We start from the raw sequence: 18,353 nt of genomic DNA on the forward strand, positions 1-18,353 counted from the left end.
TCTTTTATGTTTCACATCCTGTGTTTCACACATACTATTTGCCTCTAGAGTCTGGATCACTTTATCAAACTCTAGTTATATCAGTTTTCCTGTGAATGCATGGATTTGGTTTTTTTTTTTTTTATGACTGAACAGTATTCTTTTGTGTATGGATTAGGTTTTCCTTATTCATTCATTCTTTGAGGTACACTTAGGCTGATTCAATAATGTGCTTATTGTGAACAGTGCCAAGATGATCATGGATATGCAAGTGCTCCATGTTTTGACTCTGAATCCTTTGCTTATTCAAGCAGTCTTACTCTGTAGTGGAAAAATAGAAAAAGAGAAATGTTCTGGAATAAAAAAACTAAAAGATAGAGAAATGGTGTTGGGGAAGCTGGGTGTAGGGTTGGCATAGTTGTAATGCATGCAAGGGCTTTTTAGGGATTTTAAATACACTCCTTTCTCTGCAGTGTGGCAAAGAGGGTGTAGACTATTTGCAGTTAGGCAACAAGGGAGACTAGTTAGGGAACAGTTGTATTCAAGGTGGAAAAAGATGGTAGTCCTAACGAGAAGAGAAGTAGCAGCCAGAGAGGTGTTTTGGAGTGATTGTGTTAGGTAATTGCTTCTTGGGAGGTAAGACCCACTAGAGACACTGATGCTCTATACAGATCTCTGCCACCTGAGTGCTATTATTAAAGATGTGTGCCACCACTGCCTTATCTCTGTGTTTAACTCTGTGGCTGGCTCTGTCCTCTGAACTTCAGGCAAGCTTTATTTCTTAGAGTACAAATATCACCACATTTTCCTTTTTTTGGTCTAAAATAATAAAAGAAGGTTATAACTAATATAAGAAAAACCATATACAATAAGTATATACAATATACAGCCAAGAGTTACATTAACAATGTCCAATCCATTAATATTTTACAGATTCAGAGAAAATACTCCATTCTTTATCCTATTTTGATGAGTCCAAAATATTGTACCTAATATACTTTCTATCCTAACTTGTATTACCAACTGAAAACTATCTTTTGATGTCTTTCAAACTTATACACTTTAATACCTCTTTAGTGAGTTTCTTTTCTGTATTTACAAGGAAAGCTATAACTATGACTATATCTAGTCTTGAACTCCCTCAGAGACCTGATAAGGAAATAATATTTACTGAGTAAGCAGGAAGTTCAAACAAGTGACTTCCAAAAAATATGAGAAATGACAGAAACAGCTGGCTGCCTGGATAGTCACCCAAGGTTTGTCTGCAACTTTGAAGCATCCATATTCAGCCTACAGGCCTAGCATATCTGACAGACTTATCTGTGAAGCAGAATTTTCTGAAGGTTGTCATACCCTGTCCTAGTAAAGTTCAGCAGTCCTTTCTTTTGTATCCTGCTTGTCCATTTTGGACAGCATACTGTCAGCAATTGAGGCAAGTGCATTTTCTTGCCCAGTGTCTAACTTTTGCCATAAAGAAAGTAAACTCCATATGGAGTTTCTTCAGTGCCCATCATCTTCTCTGAAGTAGATTGGTGCTGCCAGGAGCAGACATGTCTCATTGTGATTTAAAAAAAAAAAAATCTATATTATTAAAACATCTTACCTACCATATTCTGTAAATCTCTGAAGTGTTTAAAAATGATCTATCTAAAATATATCTATTTGACCTTGAAAACATACCTAACATGACTACAAGTTTGATTGCAGTGACTAACTACAAACTTGCATTTCTTTATTATCCTCAATAGTGTGTAATAACTTTCAAAGACTAGCAATTTGAATTACATTGTTAAATGAACTGCATAGGTATAATATCTTGAACAAAAGTAGAAATATATGTACACTATGTCCCAACAAAAATAATCTCAACTTTGTATCAATATACACAATTTGTATACATTATATAAAAATCCAATCCAATGTACAATGTTTTAAAATAGTAGTAGTTTTTTTAAAAGTAGATTCAATAATCTACTTTTTTTAATCTTATGATATTCATATTCTCCCTTCTTTCTTTTCAAAGTAGATTCAATAACCTATCATTTGTGTATCTCTTTTTTTTCAGCGTAGATTCAATAATATACCTTTTATCATATCTATATTTTCTTTTTTTCTTCAAATAAGATCTCTGAATCTAGTCTCCTTTGTTTAGCTGTTTCCTGGCTACTACTAATAACAACTTGTATCAGCCACCAAAACAGGGACAAATATCCATAACTCCCTGAAGGACCAAAAACCATCCACCCCACTTTTGGGAATGTGGGCACCGTGTTCTTAAAATTACTTCCTGCTAGCTGGGGAAGAAGGCATCTTTAGGGGATCCTGAAAAGAAAAATTTGGGGTTAATATCAAGTACTGGGAGAGGTAGCTGTATCATTTGTTGTCCAGTCTCTGTATAATGGGAAAGTACAGAGCTTGTCTCAAGTTTTGTGGGATAATGCTCTTGTACAATGTAAAGATTTCTCATTCCTATTGCTTTAATAAAATGCTGATTGGCCAGTAGCCAGGCAGCAAGTGTAGAGTGGGTGATCAAACTAGGAGAAGGCTGGGAAGAGCAAAGGCAGAGACAGAATTGCCAGCCAGATGCCCAGGAATTAAGATAAGAATGTTAGACTGAGAAAAGATAACAAGCCACGTGGCTAAACATAGAGAAGAATTATGGCTTAATTTAAGCTTAAGAGGTAGTTAGCTATAAGCCTGAGCAATAGGCCAAACAGTTTTATAATTAATATAAGCCTCTGTGTTTATTTGGGACTGAATGGTTAAGGGACCAGGCTGGAGAGAAACTTCCGCCTACAAGTCTGCTTGGTCTAGCATCGCCCCTACATCACCTAGCCTAACATTTTTCAGCTGGTGTTTTGTATTCTTTATTACAATAAAAGAATGAAAATAAGCATACAATAAAAACCAGCCCTGTGTTTATGCAGTATGTAGGAGTATAATTTGTATTCCCTTAGGGCGAATAAAATTTACAATAAAAACACATGGTGTTTATGAAGAATACTGTATTAACTGAATAATTACTGAAACAGATTTGTAGTTTTAAATACATGTTATATCAAACAAAGAAACTATTATTTAGTATTTTTTTGTTTAGTGTTCTTGAGATCACTTGTTAACCCTTTCTAAATTAAGTTTATCAACTGCTGTAACCGTTCTCATTTCACTCAAATGATCTTACTATATACACTCTCATAACTCATGCTGTCATATAACTATTTTACCAGTGCTTTCCATTTTGGCCTTCAGTCTTAGTAATTTTACAAGCCTAGGTGCCACTGGTGTCTCCCTGGAGCAGTGTAAGTCCAGGGTAGTAAATGATGATAATGTATTTTTATTACTGTGTGGTTTAGTATACATACATGTTAACTTTTTTGATGAAAAAAGTTCATTTCCTGCCGTTTTGCCCTTGAAGTTTATACTGATTCTAGTATAAATCTCTTTTGTCTTACAGCAAAAAGGAATACAAATGATTTTGAAGAGAAGAAAGTTATTAAGAAAAGAATTAAGGAACTTAAATTTCTAGATCCTAAAATTGCTCAGAACCTTTGTAAGTATCACATATGAATATCATTAACATATCGAGTCTCTGGATTGTTTCTTGAAATCTGCTCATTTTGTGTCTTGTTTTCCATTATTATAGTTTCTTTGCTTCAATACTAAATTCAAATATAACTCTTCTTCATGCAAATTATGAGATTAAATTCTTGAGAAGATTAATATGTACTAGAAAATAAGAAAAGAATTTATGGTGAGATTCTGCCTACCACAAGTGCAGCAGGAACTCCTCTTTAAAATTCTTTTTTCAAACATTAAAGACAGGGAACTCAGGTGATGACATCACACTTGGATAAAAGAATCCATAATCTATCTATTCCTTTACTCCTCCAAATATCTATTATTTGTGACACTTGATCATGCAGGACAGTAGTTAGAATATTAATGGAAATAAAGATGAGGAGTAAAATGAATTTCATTATCCTACCTGAGCAGCTCAAAGCCTTTTCCTCAAAAGCACTGATGGTAATATTTTAGATTTAATTACTGTTATGGGAGCTAAATACGTAGTGTTCAATTGTCTTCCTGGCTGAATTATTATGAAAGAAGGCAATAATTTTGTCCCTAATTCATTTCTTACTGCATCTTAAATGCATCAAAGAGAGTTCTACTTGGAACTGAGATAATTTAACCTTTGTATATTACTTTCTGGTGATGCAAGAGGGATATAATATGAAGAATCTAGAGGGATGAGTAGTGTTCACATGGCTTTTAGTCTGCTTTGAAATTGTTACATGCCTCAAGTGAACTTTTAGCAAATATTGGAACCAAACAGTTCTCCAGCCAAAGGATAATGTTCCATGCCATTGATTAAGGAGAGTTATATGAGAACAATATGTGCAAAAGGTAGACTTTATAGTCCTTCTATTAGTGTTTCTGAATTGATTCTCTACACTCACTATAGCAAAGGGTAAGCCTTTCTCCGATAGAGGCTAAGATTAGATCCTTATGGGCTAGTATGGTGGCATTAATGCTACTCGCCAATATTCAGTCTGCTTTTTCTTGGCATCAATTAATTGCATATTTTTGCCTATTTAATATTGCTATCATCTTGTGATATGTATGAGCCAGTGAATATATAAATGGAGATGATATCACCTCTGGGTGGAAACATTTAATTGTTGGTTTGGTCCCTTTCAGAGTTGTTTATCCTTGTAATAAGATGATTAGATTATACTGCCCAGCCTCTCTACTGTGACATGTTTTTTTTTCCCCTCACTGGAAATGATATTTTTGTCCATACATATGAAATTTTGGGTTTCATATGATATGTGTATATGAGAATTTTCTAACTGCAATAACATTTTCTCACATTGAAGCACTGCATGCTAATTGGATGTTGTCAAAGTTTTACTGTGTAATCTAAAAAACTAATCATGTTTTGAAAACCATCTGTATCTGGCATTAAAATTGTTAATCTTGACTTAAAATGACCTTTTTATGGTTCCAAAAGGAACTCTTTGAATGCAGTACTTCCTGGATGGATCAGCTATGATAATTTAGTCTAAGTATTCTTCTTAAGGTTGGATAATTGACGTTCTGGACAGAACTGTTTCTTTGTTGTAAATTACAGAGCATGTAGTAAAATGTCGTGTACTCAGAAGTAGTAAACCACCATAATAATCGTTCCTGATAGTCTTTCTGTGCAAGTTCCATGTTTGTTATTTCACTTTATTACAGCCCACCAGATAACTATCAGCATTTCAGCATTGACATTATAGATAGGGAATCTGGTGGATTTTCAGCTCAAAACCTTGAATTTAGGTGGTTTAGTCTGACAATAGATATTTTGTGTGTGTGTGTGTGTGTGTGTGTGTGTGTGTGTGTGTGTGTGTATGTGTGTGTGTGTGTGTGTGTGTGTGTCTGTGTGTGTGTGTGTGTATGTGTGTGTGTGTATAATGCTTGTAAAATATATGTGCATTCCTGTTGGGAGGTTACAAAATCACATTATTGCCATAGAGACGGATCCTGTTCTTGTTGATTGCTCTAGATAGAGGGTGTTTATTCTAAGTTTTTTAATTGACAAACATGTTTTAGAAAACCACTTCACAACATATTTGGGTGTAATCCATTAGAGGATTATTGTCACCCTTTCAGATTATAGCCAAGTATTCTGATTTAAACACTATGATATTTTAACAACTTCTAATTGCCACTAAAAGGATAGTTGGAGTCAGTTGTTTTCTGTTTATAAAGCACAGTCTTGAGGTATTGAATGCTAAGATGAATCTGGTCTCTGCAGTAACAGCTGGTTTAGAATGAAACAGCTTGGAGTGAAACTGTACTTGGTCATGGAATGCTGACACTGACGGGGAGATATTCCCTTCTCAATGTTATCAAAGAGACAAGTGATGTATCTATCCCATCACTGAAACATGCTGTCCACCTTTGAGGCAACATCTAAAAGCCACTCATTTTTGTTACCTAACTTATTCATAGGTGACTTGTTTCTATTGTGTTGAGTTAATGAAAGTTTTGGCAATGACTTAGGGCCCAACTACTCAGATAGAATTCCAGAATCCAGAGAAGTCTCAAGAATTTTATAATATTTGTGTATTCTGCAAGATTCTTTTAAAGTGAGAATGAGAGCTTTATAGAAAAAATCCCTGAAATCTACAAATTACGGCAAAGGCTGACGTATTTGTAGATAGTTTCAGTGAGCATGCGCAGAGCTGCTTACAAAAGCCGAGTGCTGCCCTTACCGAGCCCATGCTGCCTCGCGTCTGCCCATCACGCGGAGAAAGACAGGTGTGCCAAAATGGTGGCGTTAATTTTCCAGCACCTGTTGGATCCCTCAACTGAATCTTCCTCATGTGACACTCAGTAACCTCTAATCATTTAAAAAATGAACTTTTGTAAAGTCGTCTTTTAAGTTGAGTTTAGGCATTGGGTTCTCTTCAGTTCTCCTGGGTCATTAACCTTAGTTAGGGTCATTACAGCAGAACTGTGTTTGTTTGTTCTTTCTTTCTTTCTGAATCTATTAAAAGGACATCTAGGCAGGCAGTGGTGGCGCATGCTTTTAATCCCAGCAGTAGGGAGGCAGAGCGGGGTGGATCTCTCTGAGTTTGAGGCCAGCCTGGTCTACAGAGCAAGATCCAGAATAGGCACCAAAAACTACACAAAGAAACCCTGTCTCGAAAAACAAAACAAAACAAAACAAAACAAAAAAAAAAAAAAAAAAGGACATCTAGAATTCACTGAAGGTATTATAGCTTGGGATATGCTTTATGTCAGTAAAATAGTTGATATAAATGAGGCCTGGAAAAGGTGACTGGATTGAACACAGGGGAACCCAGGCTTAAAATTTCCCACTCCCTTAGCTGGGGAGTTGTCGACACAGTGCTCAGAGTATTGCTCAGAAAAGAAGCACCCTAGGTATTCTTAGATTTTACTAGAACTTTATTATAGTTCATCCGTACTTTACTGGTCTTAGTTTCCACTTCCTTCAGAAATAGAGCTGGTTCTATTGCTCAAAACCTACATTATAAATCATACTGTTAACCCCAACTCTCTAGTATAGCCCAGGACCTTCAAGTAACAAAAATTCCCTTCAACTACCAAAAATGACCGTTGGGTTTAGACATTGCCTCTCAGGAGGACAGGACAAAGCACAAGACCTCCAAGGCCTCCATGGATAAGACCAGCCCTGTATGTTGTAGTGTCTCCCTTGCTTAATGTGTTTTCCGTTTATATTATTCATTAAGGTTATATTAGCTATCTTGCTATATTGTGTATTAATTATACTTAGGAGAGGCTTATAAAATATGGGATATAATTTAACAATGAACACCCATGACTAAAGAAAACAACAATCCTTTAGAGGCTTATTTATAACCATCTCCATTTTGCTCTGCCTCTTTATGTGAAATAACCTCCTTATCCAGAGTTTTTGATGAAGCACTAACTTTCCTTTTTATTGTTATGACTGTTCTCTGTGCCTGCTCTTAAACACTTAAGTGTGGTATCAATTAGTGCTGAATTTTACATAAATAGACTCAAACCACGTTAATGCATTCAGCTATGACAGTGTAGGATTTCATTCACTGACTGTTGTACTTGATTCATGCTGTCTTGGGTAACATTGGGACACTCTTCACTCTAAATATAGCTACTAGAGAGTTTCATAAATGAAGTCCTGTGAGTCATTTACCATGGCACTTGCCAATCTAGATTCCTTGTTGATAGTTGTGATGAAAGCTGCATTTGGTAAACCTTGCATCACATATTTGATGTTAGGAGTCCATGCCAACTTACTCTTCCCCAATTCAACATAACGGTCTTAGAACTTGAATGGTACCTAGTCTTGGTGATCTGAAAAACTTGCAGCATTTCCTTTTCAGATATGTTTTTTTGTAGTTAAGGGGAAAATAAAACTGACTAATAAAGCATATCTCCCTGTCCCCATCTTTCTTGCCTTCTGTCTTAAGTTCATGCTTGCTTAAGAGCATGCTTGCTTTTTCCACTCTCCATGCCTCTGTCCTCAGGAGGTGCTTCTCCATCCAGAGATGAGCTTATTTACTGTGTTGCTTTATTTCTTTGTGTCATTAATACTCATTTTTAGTTCATCTCCTACAATTAGTTTAGTGCATTTTATTATGATTGCATTTTATTCTCATCCTCTCAATTGTTCATTTATTGGTCTTTGTGTTCATATGGTTTTTATATTTTTTGCTTTCTAGATAACACTGCTGTAAGCTATTCCTTTTAATTCCTAAGTAACTGTATCTTTTGGATCACCTACTCCTTTTGTCCAGCTTTTAGAATATTGATAGTAGGCCTCTATCTTGTGACTTCTTGGGGTCAAAAATATGGAAGTAAAGCTGATAGTGAGAACACAGAAGACATCCTTGTTCTTAATGTTGAAAATGGTATTCAAAACAGAAACAGTTCATGGTTTTAGAGTTCTATGAATCCTAGTGTGTTTATATGCAATTGTTTTCAGTCCAACGGCAAGTTTAGTAAGCAAAAACTTAACAAGTTTTACTAGATTCAAATCATGAGAATGTTCAAGAAATGACTGGTTTTTGAGACATTTCACCAATTAGCTCAAGCTGGCCTCAAATTTGCCACATCCTTTCACTGCCTTTTCAGTGCTAAGTGTAAAGACAGGAGCCACCATGACATTCTGAGAACTGACATCAGTTTTTAACGTGACAACAATGGCAGTAGAGTAAGGGGGGGGGTGCACTGGCAAAAGCATTATATCTAATGCATAGCAAATAATAGCATATATATTAAAATCTCTTCTTGAAAATTTATTAGATTATATAACTATATATATGTATATTAATAAATATAAAGAAAAACCTAAGTAACATTGGGAATTCTCAGCAATATATTGTCATCCCTTATCCATACAGTTAATTCATTGTGAAACTTTATTTTCTAAAATAGTTTTTAAAATTTAAGACTTAGTTAAATGCAATTCTATTTCTCTAGCATATTTTCTACAGTATTTTTGAATTGTACTGTGCTGCTAGTACTTATAAAATGGGAATGCATTGCTTAACTGTTTTGTTAATGGCTGTCTTTGAACTAGTTAGTGCTGGAAAATATTATACAAGGTAATACCATGTGCATAGTCAAATACTGAATGCATATACTGGGATTTTATCATTTTCATTACAACATGATGGTTTTTATGGCATATCAAACATATTTAAGTTGTTTGAAATCACTTGAAAGTTGGTACTATTCTGATGGTTGATAAATTATTACGGATTTCAAAGTCAGCTGTGACACCTGCACAGTAAACCAAGATGGATTCTTATGTACCAGCTCGAACCCGGGGGAGAACATATAATGCACCAATGAATTTTGCTCCCCAGTAGTTCTAGTAAATGTGTATGTACTCTGATTTTATGTAGATAGAACTACATCTAGGATCTCTTTATTACTTTCTACATTATGACCCTTTCCTCCCTTCTCAGCAATCTTCCTGAGCTCCTTCCGGGTGCCTTATGAGGAAATCAAGACGATGATATTGGAAGTGGATGAAACACAGTTGTCAGAGTCTATGATTCAGGTAAACAGACGTTGCTTAAATTCCAATATTTCATTGTAAGCTTCTCATTAAATAGTAATCTGTAAGTGAAGCAAAATTCTTTACCCAAATCATTCAACTGGAAAATCATTGCTGCATAATTAGTTTGAGCATAACTTCTGCATTGCCAGGAGATAAAATTCTGCCTCTTCTCTTAACTGCAGCTAAATATAATGCTATCAAAATGATTACATTTCAATTATTTTCAATGACTTTCTGAAGGCAAATTGTTGAACTTTACATACATGCTTTTGTTTTTGTTACAGTTAAGACTAGTGGCATGTTAATTTAAATTTGTTTTTATAGCCTTATTGAATGTGTTTTCTTTTGGCTTATGGAGTTGAACCATTATTTAGTAAAAGTGAGTAAAGGATCCTTGTTTCATGTTAGCTTTCTATGCAATTTTTCCTGGCATTGTGTGCTTCCACAGTACCTAGGCTTTGCTTGTAAGGTCCTCACATTCATTCCAAAGGCTAGAAGTTTCCTGAAAAATGTATCTTGACCATAGCATTTTGTAGTGAGTGACAATGTTGAACCAAAATTATTAAGCTGCACATAAGGGGTCTAATATGTAAACATTCGGTTAAGACTGAAAGTGAAGTTGGACAATCAAAACATGTTATGTGATGAGAGATTCTTCCATTTACCATTTTATGTGCTGACAAGAATACCCTTTCAAGTCCTAAAATAATAATTATAATACATACTTAAATGTAAAATATATATAGTTACCATTTATGATATATAATGTAATTATTCATAATAATATATAATTACTATTTTTTGGCAAAGTAAGGAAACCATAAGACAGTTGTTGTGTCCCTTGCTTGTGATCTCTGCACTCTGGGGGCCTTGCAGGACTCCATAGGGGAATGGAAGGATGGTGCACCAAGAATTGTTTGTAGTTGTGAACAATGGTTAAATTTTTGGTTTTTCAAGACAGGGTTTCTCTGTGTAGCTTTGCGCCTTTCCTGGAGCTCACTTGGTAGCCCAGGCTGGCCTCGAACTCACAGAGATCCGCCTGGCTCTGCCTCCCGAGTGCTGGGATTAAAGGCGTGCGCCACCAACGCCCGGCTAAATTTTATTAGATCTTTTTACTCATCAGTAACTGATACCTCTGGAGTTCCTGCTTTTACTTCTCCTGTCTCTTTTTTGTCATGTGCTGGAATGGGTTCTTCTTTGAGTTTATTTGTGCACCAAATTGCCTGACCTCAAACTACCCAATTCAACCACTTTTTTTAAAGCAGTATTATCCCCCTGTAGCCTTTCTTTTCTTTAAAAAAAACAAAAACAAAAACAAAAACAAAAACTGGATTTTCTTCTTTGTTTTTGATTGTGTATGTGGTTTCTTGCTGAGAGCAGATGCTTAGATCCTTTAAGAAAATTTTTCTATGTAATGCATATTTGTATTTCTTGTAATGAGTTTGTTAAATATTTACAGAGTAGCTTTTAACTTGATTACATGGATGCTTTTGATAATTATGTGCATTTTGTGGTCCAGAGAAAGGAAAAAGGTCACTTGCATTTTGTAATTAATGTCCAGACAGGTCCAACTTGGAATAATTTCTTAATGTCCTAGTTTGTTTCTTTCTTTCTTTTTTTCCCCTAGTTTCTTTTGGCTGTTTCAATTCACCTCAAATTCACCAGATTAGAGTAAGAGATTCATCCTCTTGCATTGCTGTAAACTAGAAGTCCACCATTGTGCTCACTGAGCTCTAGTCAGGATTCAGCAGGTCTGGATTGCTTTCGGCAGGGTATAGGGCAGAATCTTGTTGTTGTCTTTTCAGTGGCTGTGGCTGTGTCCTTCTCCCCTTTGGCATGATCATATTTTCCTGTCGCTGTTGCACTGGCTCACTCCCCTCCCCCTCATATTACACTAGACACTGATACTCCGGGCTGTTCAATTCAAGCTAAGGCCATCTGATGGTAACTGGAATCCCAACTGTATTTTTTATTCCTTTGCCACATAAGCAGATATTCGTGGATGTTGGGTGAGGAGACAAGCACATCTTAGATCTAGGTGATATTGTTCTTTATAACATACTTAATAAATGTAAAGCCAGTGCGTGATTTGGGAAAAAAAATATATATTCATTATAAAATAGGAATTTCATATTATTTGACGTTGTGCATTTAACTTAAAAAATTCACTCATTTTAGCTTGAATGTAGAAGCAAGACTTTACTTTTTAATAATCACTATTTTTCTTAGCATGTTCACTGTCCTTTCATTTTGACATGCTATTCATGTGCAGTGTGTCAGAAGTATGTCTATTTTTATGCAACTTTTTCACACCATTCTTCATGTATTCAAAATCAACACACATTAGCATTGCTAACACTATTGTACACACTGCACATAAGGCTTTGTATGAGCATCTATCAGAGACTTCACCTTGTTGTTTATATTTTACCAGCAGTAATGACATTTACATGTGTAATTATAATGCAAGACAGTTGTAGCTTTGTTGAGATTGATCAGAACTAGAAATTGGATTGGGCGAACATAATCTTTTATGTATTTGAGGCCAAAGGTACTTAAATGGAGACTCAAGACATGGGCATAGAGAAGGAGAGGATAATTAAATAACATAGTGGTGTTCTTTCTAGAAATATCCTGTGAGTGCTGATGCGAAACTGCTGTGTCTATGCAATGTTCATGGGGAATTTAATAAGGAACTATAAGCAGAAGAAGGTTGAGCCTGTACTCTTGCCAATCATGAGTTTTTCCTCAATCGAACACCCACATACTAAGGTGAAAATATGTAATATTCTGACAAAAGAATAAAATATAACCATACATACAATAAATAAAATATTTACTGAGATATGATGAACATCCTAGAAAATGCTAAGAATCTGAGTGGCTCCATTTAATAAGGAACTTGACAGTGTATCTGTAATTTGAAATGAAGAACAAAGATAAATAACCAGCTTTTTACTCAGGCATTTCCAATAACAGAAATTTGTATTCATGTGGAAAATATCAAGTACTTTTAGTGCTTGCATTCACCTTGCTAGGATTAAAAATGACTACCTTTTTCTGAGGGTGTTCTTATATTGCCACTTTTTTTTTGTATTGTTGTTTGTTTTTAGCCAGTCAACCAAGGTTTTCTCCAGAGATGAGCCAATGGCATGCTCTTTGATGTAACTACTTTTGATGTATGACACCCTCTAATGCTATTTTAAACCAGTAATACTTTGGGCAAGTTTTGCTTCAGTCAAGAGACATACACAGCATGCTATAGAGTCAGTTGTTATTTTTCTTGAGTCTACTGACATAATTTGGAACTGTGACCACCTTCCCCCTTTTTTCTCCCCTTAATTTTCATGTTAGTATACTATCGATAGCACTGTCTTTGGAAACAAAGGCTTTGTGTACGTTTTGTTCATGGGGTTGCTCATGTGTTTGAATTCTGTCAGGAGAGGACAGCTCTTTTTTTAAATGGTTGTGTTAAATGTGTGAGTTGGAAATGCTATACAAGGCTAAAAGACCCAAATAGCTGAAAGAACCCATGGATCTAGACCATGGTAGATGCAGGCAGATACATGGTCGATATATGCATGTGCACTCCATCTGCAAGGTTCTGCATCCTAAGTTTCCACTGCCTCTAAATATTTCCTCCCCATCAGCAAACTTACTTTTAAAGGCATCTTCAGTTTTTCTTATTGAAATGTGGTCCTTCTAATTTCATTCTTGTAAGCACTGCATTAAAATTCCCTTCATTCCTTTCCTATTCTTTCCCTTGCCTTCGGTAGCAACTTATGATTTCTTTGATCCCCTTGAGTAAAGTGCTGAAATATGTTTGGCTTTGCCTGAGATTTCTGACATTCAATTCCCTAAAGCTGAAATGTAATGGATCATATTTATCCAGGTGAGAAAGCTGTTCCTTTGGTATAGGTTGAGTTCTCCTTTCTCAATTATAAGCTAATCAAATAAATATTCAGTAGTTCTTGATTTGAATATATAATAACTCTGGGTTAGAGGAAAGGAAAATTGACTGTTTCCAAGCTGAGCGGCCTGTTGCTTAAGGCTTAGGATAAGGGAGGTTATCTAGAAATAAATAAGATTAATTTCTTGACTGGTTCCCTTTCCACAGTTTACTGATTAATTTTCCCAAACTTGGAGAGCTGCATGTAGTGAAGGTACTTTTCCTTCGTTTTAATTTTTAGAACTTACTAAAGCATCTTCCTGATGAAGAACAGTTGAATTCATTGTCCCAGTTCAGAAGTGACTATAACAACTTGTGCGTACCTGAGCAGTTTGCTGTTATGGTGAGTACTGTGTGTCTTTTTCCTAAGTCTCTTTGGTGGGAGTTTTCACTGTGCCAAACAAGAGAGAGAAAATGGAAAGCTTTTTGACAACACGGTTCTTATGAGCATTTAATGGTCATCTTGTTGTTTTTCTTTTAACCTGGAAGTATATTTGTGACAAATTGTCTTGATTTAAAAATCCTATATTTAAAGTAAAGTTGGGAATTAGATGAACTCTAAAGACCTTTTGAAAAGTGTATTTGTAAATTGTGTACATCATATCAAAATGTGAAACAAGCACACTTCTGATGAATATGATATATTTGTGATTTATTGTGAATCTGTGCATTCTAACAAGCTGCAAGAGTCCATTTCTCATTTTAATCATCCACTTGAGTTCATCTCATGGGTTTTGACTCTGAAATTAGAAATATTGTCTTATTCTTGGCAATGAGAGACAAAATGAATTCATTTGAAAACAATCTCATCAAGTTGTCTCAATAATGATCTTGTTCCCTTTTTTTCGGTTTTCGTGAGCTGGGGCCTAGAGGTGAAAACACTTGGTGATCTGCACAGTACGCTGCATTGCAGCTCAAAGTTCAGAATTAATTTTAATATCAAACTCTCTCTCTGCTCACTTCTAGCACCAAGGGATCCTTCGTCTTTTGGCTATAATTGTCATCCTAAATGACATTCTTTTTCACTGTTACTTAGTCTTTCCTTAAACAGTTTTCCTCACGGCCATACCTTTTACAACTTTCAATGCAATTTATGTGTCCAATAGCATTATAATAGAATGATTTGATATAATTTTGAACCAAAGAAAACTGGGGAAAAAAATTTAAGCTCTAGAACCCTTAAGAGAACGAATCACTCTTTTGAATCAAGTCAGTTTAACATTTCTGTGTGAGGCTAGCCATGTCCAATTCCTACTGTGCTAATCTAATGGCCTACAGAATGAAAAAGATGGATTTTCACAGTTGCTGCAACATACCAGATTCTTTTGGAATGCAAAAAATGCTTCCTAATGGTGTCTTAAAGTCGGCATTTTTAAAAAGCAATGTTGGTTTTTGCTTATTTCTTAGGTTATATTAATAGCCTCTGGGACTTAATGGGGTTATATTTGATATTTTGTTGACAATCGAAGTTGGCTAATTGTTTTAATGCCTATATGCACTCCATATTTAATGTTTTGTCGGCTCTTTCCTTTAAACTTAGGGAACGAAGCAAATTTTCTTCATTATTACTGTTTTGTGATTTTTTTTAAATTTTGTAACTTATACACTTTAATTATTTTTAATTTTTAATAAACTTCATTATAAAATTTTTACAAATAAACACATACACACACACACACACACACACACACACACACACACACACCAAAAGTAACCCAGAGCCAAAGTCTACACATCTCAATGAACTTCTATGCAGTTAAAATAACCATTTAGAATAGATGTTGTATAGCTTGTATTGGATTTTCCACTTTGACATTTTTTCTTTTTGGTGTGACTACACACTAGACAATAGGAAGTCTTCCTTTTGGATGATAGGTTGAGTATGCAATCCACCATGGTGGGGAAGTCATGGCAGTAGAAAGCACGGACCAACTTGTGTTATATTCCATTCTATCCTCAATCAGGAAGCTGAGCTGAGAGGAGGAGATGGTAGTAGGAGAGGCATGTTCGTTTCTTCCTTTAATTCAGCCCAGGACCTTGTCTCATAGAATGATCCTGCTTGTCTTTGTTATGTTTCTTACCATATCGGTTAAAGGAGTCTAGAAAAGGCCTGTTTAGGCAAGTCCAAAGAATTGAATCACAGGTGGTTGTAGATCCTATCAAGTTGATAGCAAGTGTATGAAAGTGCTGCACATTCCAAGGTTGGTCATACGTCTTTGCAAATGGCTGATGCCGTGGGAAGTATGTGCTGCTGGAAGCCTTTCCTATGGATGCTGGGGACAGTGCTGCCACTGTGTGCTCGTTGTCACTCTTCTTGACTGCACTATTCAGCTTCTAGGTAGTTTAGTTAGGTACAGATTTGGATGAAAAATGAATTGTTTTTATCTTTTATCTTTAACTCTTTCCAGTCTGGTTCCTTCCCCCAAGACCTCATTTCACCCTGTCTCCCTTGTACCTGTCCTTTTCCACTCAATAAAAGGAAAGCCATCCTAAAGCCCTGAACTACTGTATATTGCAAGAGTTTCATTTGACAAAGCATATTAGACATCAGAGAGTGGTGGGTATTTTCTCTTCTGTCTGAATTTAAAGCTCGATGTTGGTGGCTTACTAAGGAGCAGTGAGCATGCAGCTTATCAACTTTATATGAACGATAGTTTCCTGACTTTAGGAAACTGATTATAATCTTGCCTATAACACTGATTTTAATTTTTGCACAAAAATTTAAAAAAGATTCTTGAAGTTATCTGAAGTTCAGAGTTCTGACTTTTTATCTGACCATGAAAACATATTTACCTTTTTTTGTTTGTTTGTTTTTGAGACAGGGTTTCTTTGTGTAGCTTTGCACCTTTCCTGGAACTTGCTTGGTAGCCCAGGCTGGCCTCAAACTCCCAGAGATCCACCTGGCTCTGCCTCCCAAGTGCTGGGATTAAAGGCGTGCACCACCACTGCCTGGCCATATTTACCTTTTAATGTTCCCTAAAGTACTGTTTGTTTTCTTGAGTGATCATCGCAGGTCAGAACTAAGGAATTAGTCAAGGAGCGCGCTAATCTTAGCTCGTCTTCTGCCTGCCTTGAATGGAGTCAGTTCTTGCTTTTTCATCTGGTTTGTGCCATATGTAACTCTTCTTGTCATGTTTCTTCCCTTGGCCTCTGCAGACCGACACTGCAATTTAGGATTGCTACAGTGCTCCCCTCTGCCCTCCCCCTGTTCTGCTTGCCACCTTCTCCTTCTTTGCTGGGTCTCTACGACTCCTAGTTCACTCGCAGTTTGCTATGTAGACCCCTATGCCCTCCATCCAATTGTGCTGTGTTTCCTACTGGCTCACAGGGCTCCCTGCTAACCTATTCATTTTGACAAAAGTTATTTTAAAGTCTTGTTATGTTGCTTACTTGTGAGATTTATAGGTATGCAAATTCACTATTCTGATTCATACCAATTATAAACGTGATAAATAGCATTCTTAAGTGTATGTCTAAACATCAGATGATGAACAAGTTCACTGAAGGTGTTAGCATTACACAATGAACTTCAATGTTCTACAAGAATTATGCAAAAACAAGATTCAGCTCTTCATGGAAGTTGTTTTCCATTGGTATCATTTAATCTTTGATTGAAATTCATGTGCAAAATTAGCATAGTCAAACTGTTAGGTACCAATGTCATTAACAGACAAATTAGTATGGACCAAGTATATATATGGATTTTCTTATCTCATGTTAGAACATTCTAGAGTCTGGTACACAAATTGACCATTAGAAATACTGTATGCAATCTCCTCTCAAGTTTTTGGTTAAGATCAACTGTAATATCTGTTGATATATTAACTATTTTGTTGATTCCCATCACATTTTATATCCCTGAAGATTTAACCCTATTTGATTTGTAAGAATTCTCCATCTTTCTGATAATACAAATTCTTATCTCTACATTTTATTCTCTCTTGAAAATGGAAGAAAAAATTTTAGTGCCAATACCACCTGTCTTTCCAACTATGAATTTTAACTGAACATATAGTAGACAGGGATAAATTACGGTACTAAGGATTTAGCTCTTCAGCTGATGTTTATAGTAATACACATACTAGGCCGCCTTTTAATCTAATTTTCCATCCTCTGCTATGAATGGGCATGAACAAGACAGCTTCCAAGATGTTCTGCACTTGGCCAGTCATGGTGTGGTATGTAGTGACATGTGCTCATAGATAATAGAGATGTTTCTTAGAGAGTGAGTGAGTGCATAATGCTTGATCTTGGACTCAGAACCTCTGATTTCCTAAGCATGAACAAGAATAGCATTGAACTTCTTGCCCAGTTCATTTGTTCTTCCTTCCTTCTTTCCTTCCTTCCTTCCTTCCTTCCTTCCTTCCTTCCTTCCTTCCTTCCTTCCTTCCTTCCTTCCTTCCTTCAACCCCCCTCTCTCTCTGTCTTTCTTCTTATTTTCTATTTTAATTTATAGGTCCATTGGTGTTTTGTGAGGGTGGTAGATCCCCTGGAACTGGAATTACAGACAGCTGTGAACTGCCATGTGGGTGCTGGGAACTGAACTCAGTGCTTTTAACCACAAAGCCATCTCTCTAGGCCCTATACCCAGTTCTTAACTTTCTAAGCATTAATTAAAAATTTTTAAGTTTTATTTGTAATCAGTGCATAGTAATTATATGTATTTGTAAAGTACCACTATACTGATAAATTATGGGCCTATCTATCACCTGCTTTGCCTATCATTTTTATGTGGAAGTAATATCTGGGATTTGTAGCTATTTTAAAACATGGAGTTAAAATACAGTGTTATTTATTGTTATTTTCATATCCCAGAACTTATTGATATTTTGAGTATTTTTT

General features: G+C 35.8%; 1 protein-coding gene across 4 annotated transcripts in view; it reads left to right on the forward strand.

Moving 5' to 3' along the window:
* Diaph3 (diaphanous related formin 3) overlaps positions 1–18,353 on the forward strand; it is a 486,098-nt gene that overhangs the window by 230,589 nt on the left and 237,156 nt on the right. For all 4 annotated transcript variants that reach the window (XM_028878991.2, XM_028878999.2, XM_037208361.1 and 1 more), the window contains 3 exons: positions 3,434–3,529; positions 9,468–9,562; positions 13,753–13,854. In XM_028878991.2, coding sequence (XP_028734824.1) covers positions 3,434–3,529; positions 9,468–9,562; positions 13,753–13,854 — 293 coding nt within the window. The remainder of the gene's footprint in view (positions 1–3,433; positions 3,530–9,467; positions 9,563–13,752; positions 13,855–18,353) is intronic.

The sequence above is a fragment of the Peromyscus leucopus genome, chromosome 9 (genome assembly GCF_004664715.2).
Source record: "Peromyscus leucopus breed LL Stock chromosome 9, UCI_PerLeu_2.1, whole genome shotgun sequence".
Lineage (NCBI taxonomy): Eukaryota > Metazoa > Chordata > Mammalia > Rodentia > Cricetidae > Peromyscus > Peromyscus leucopus.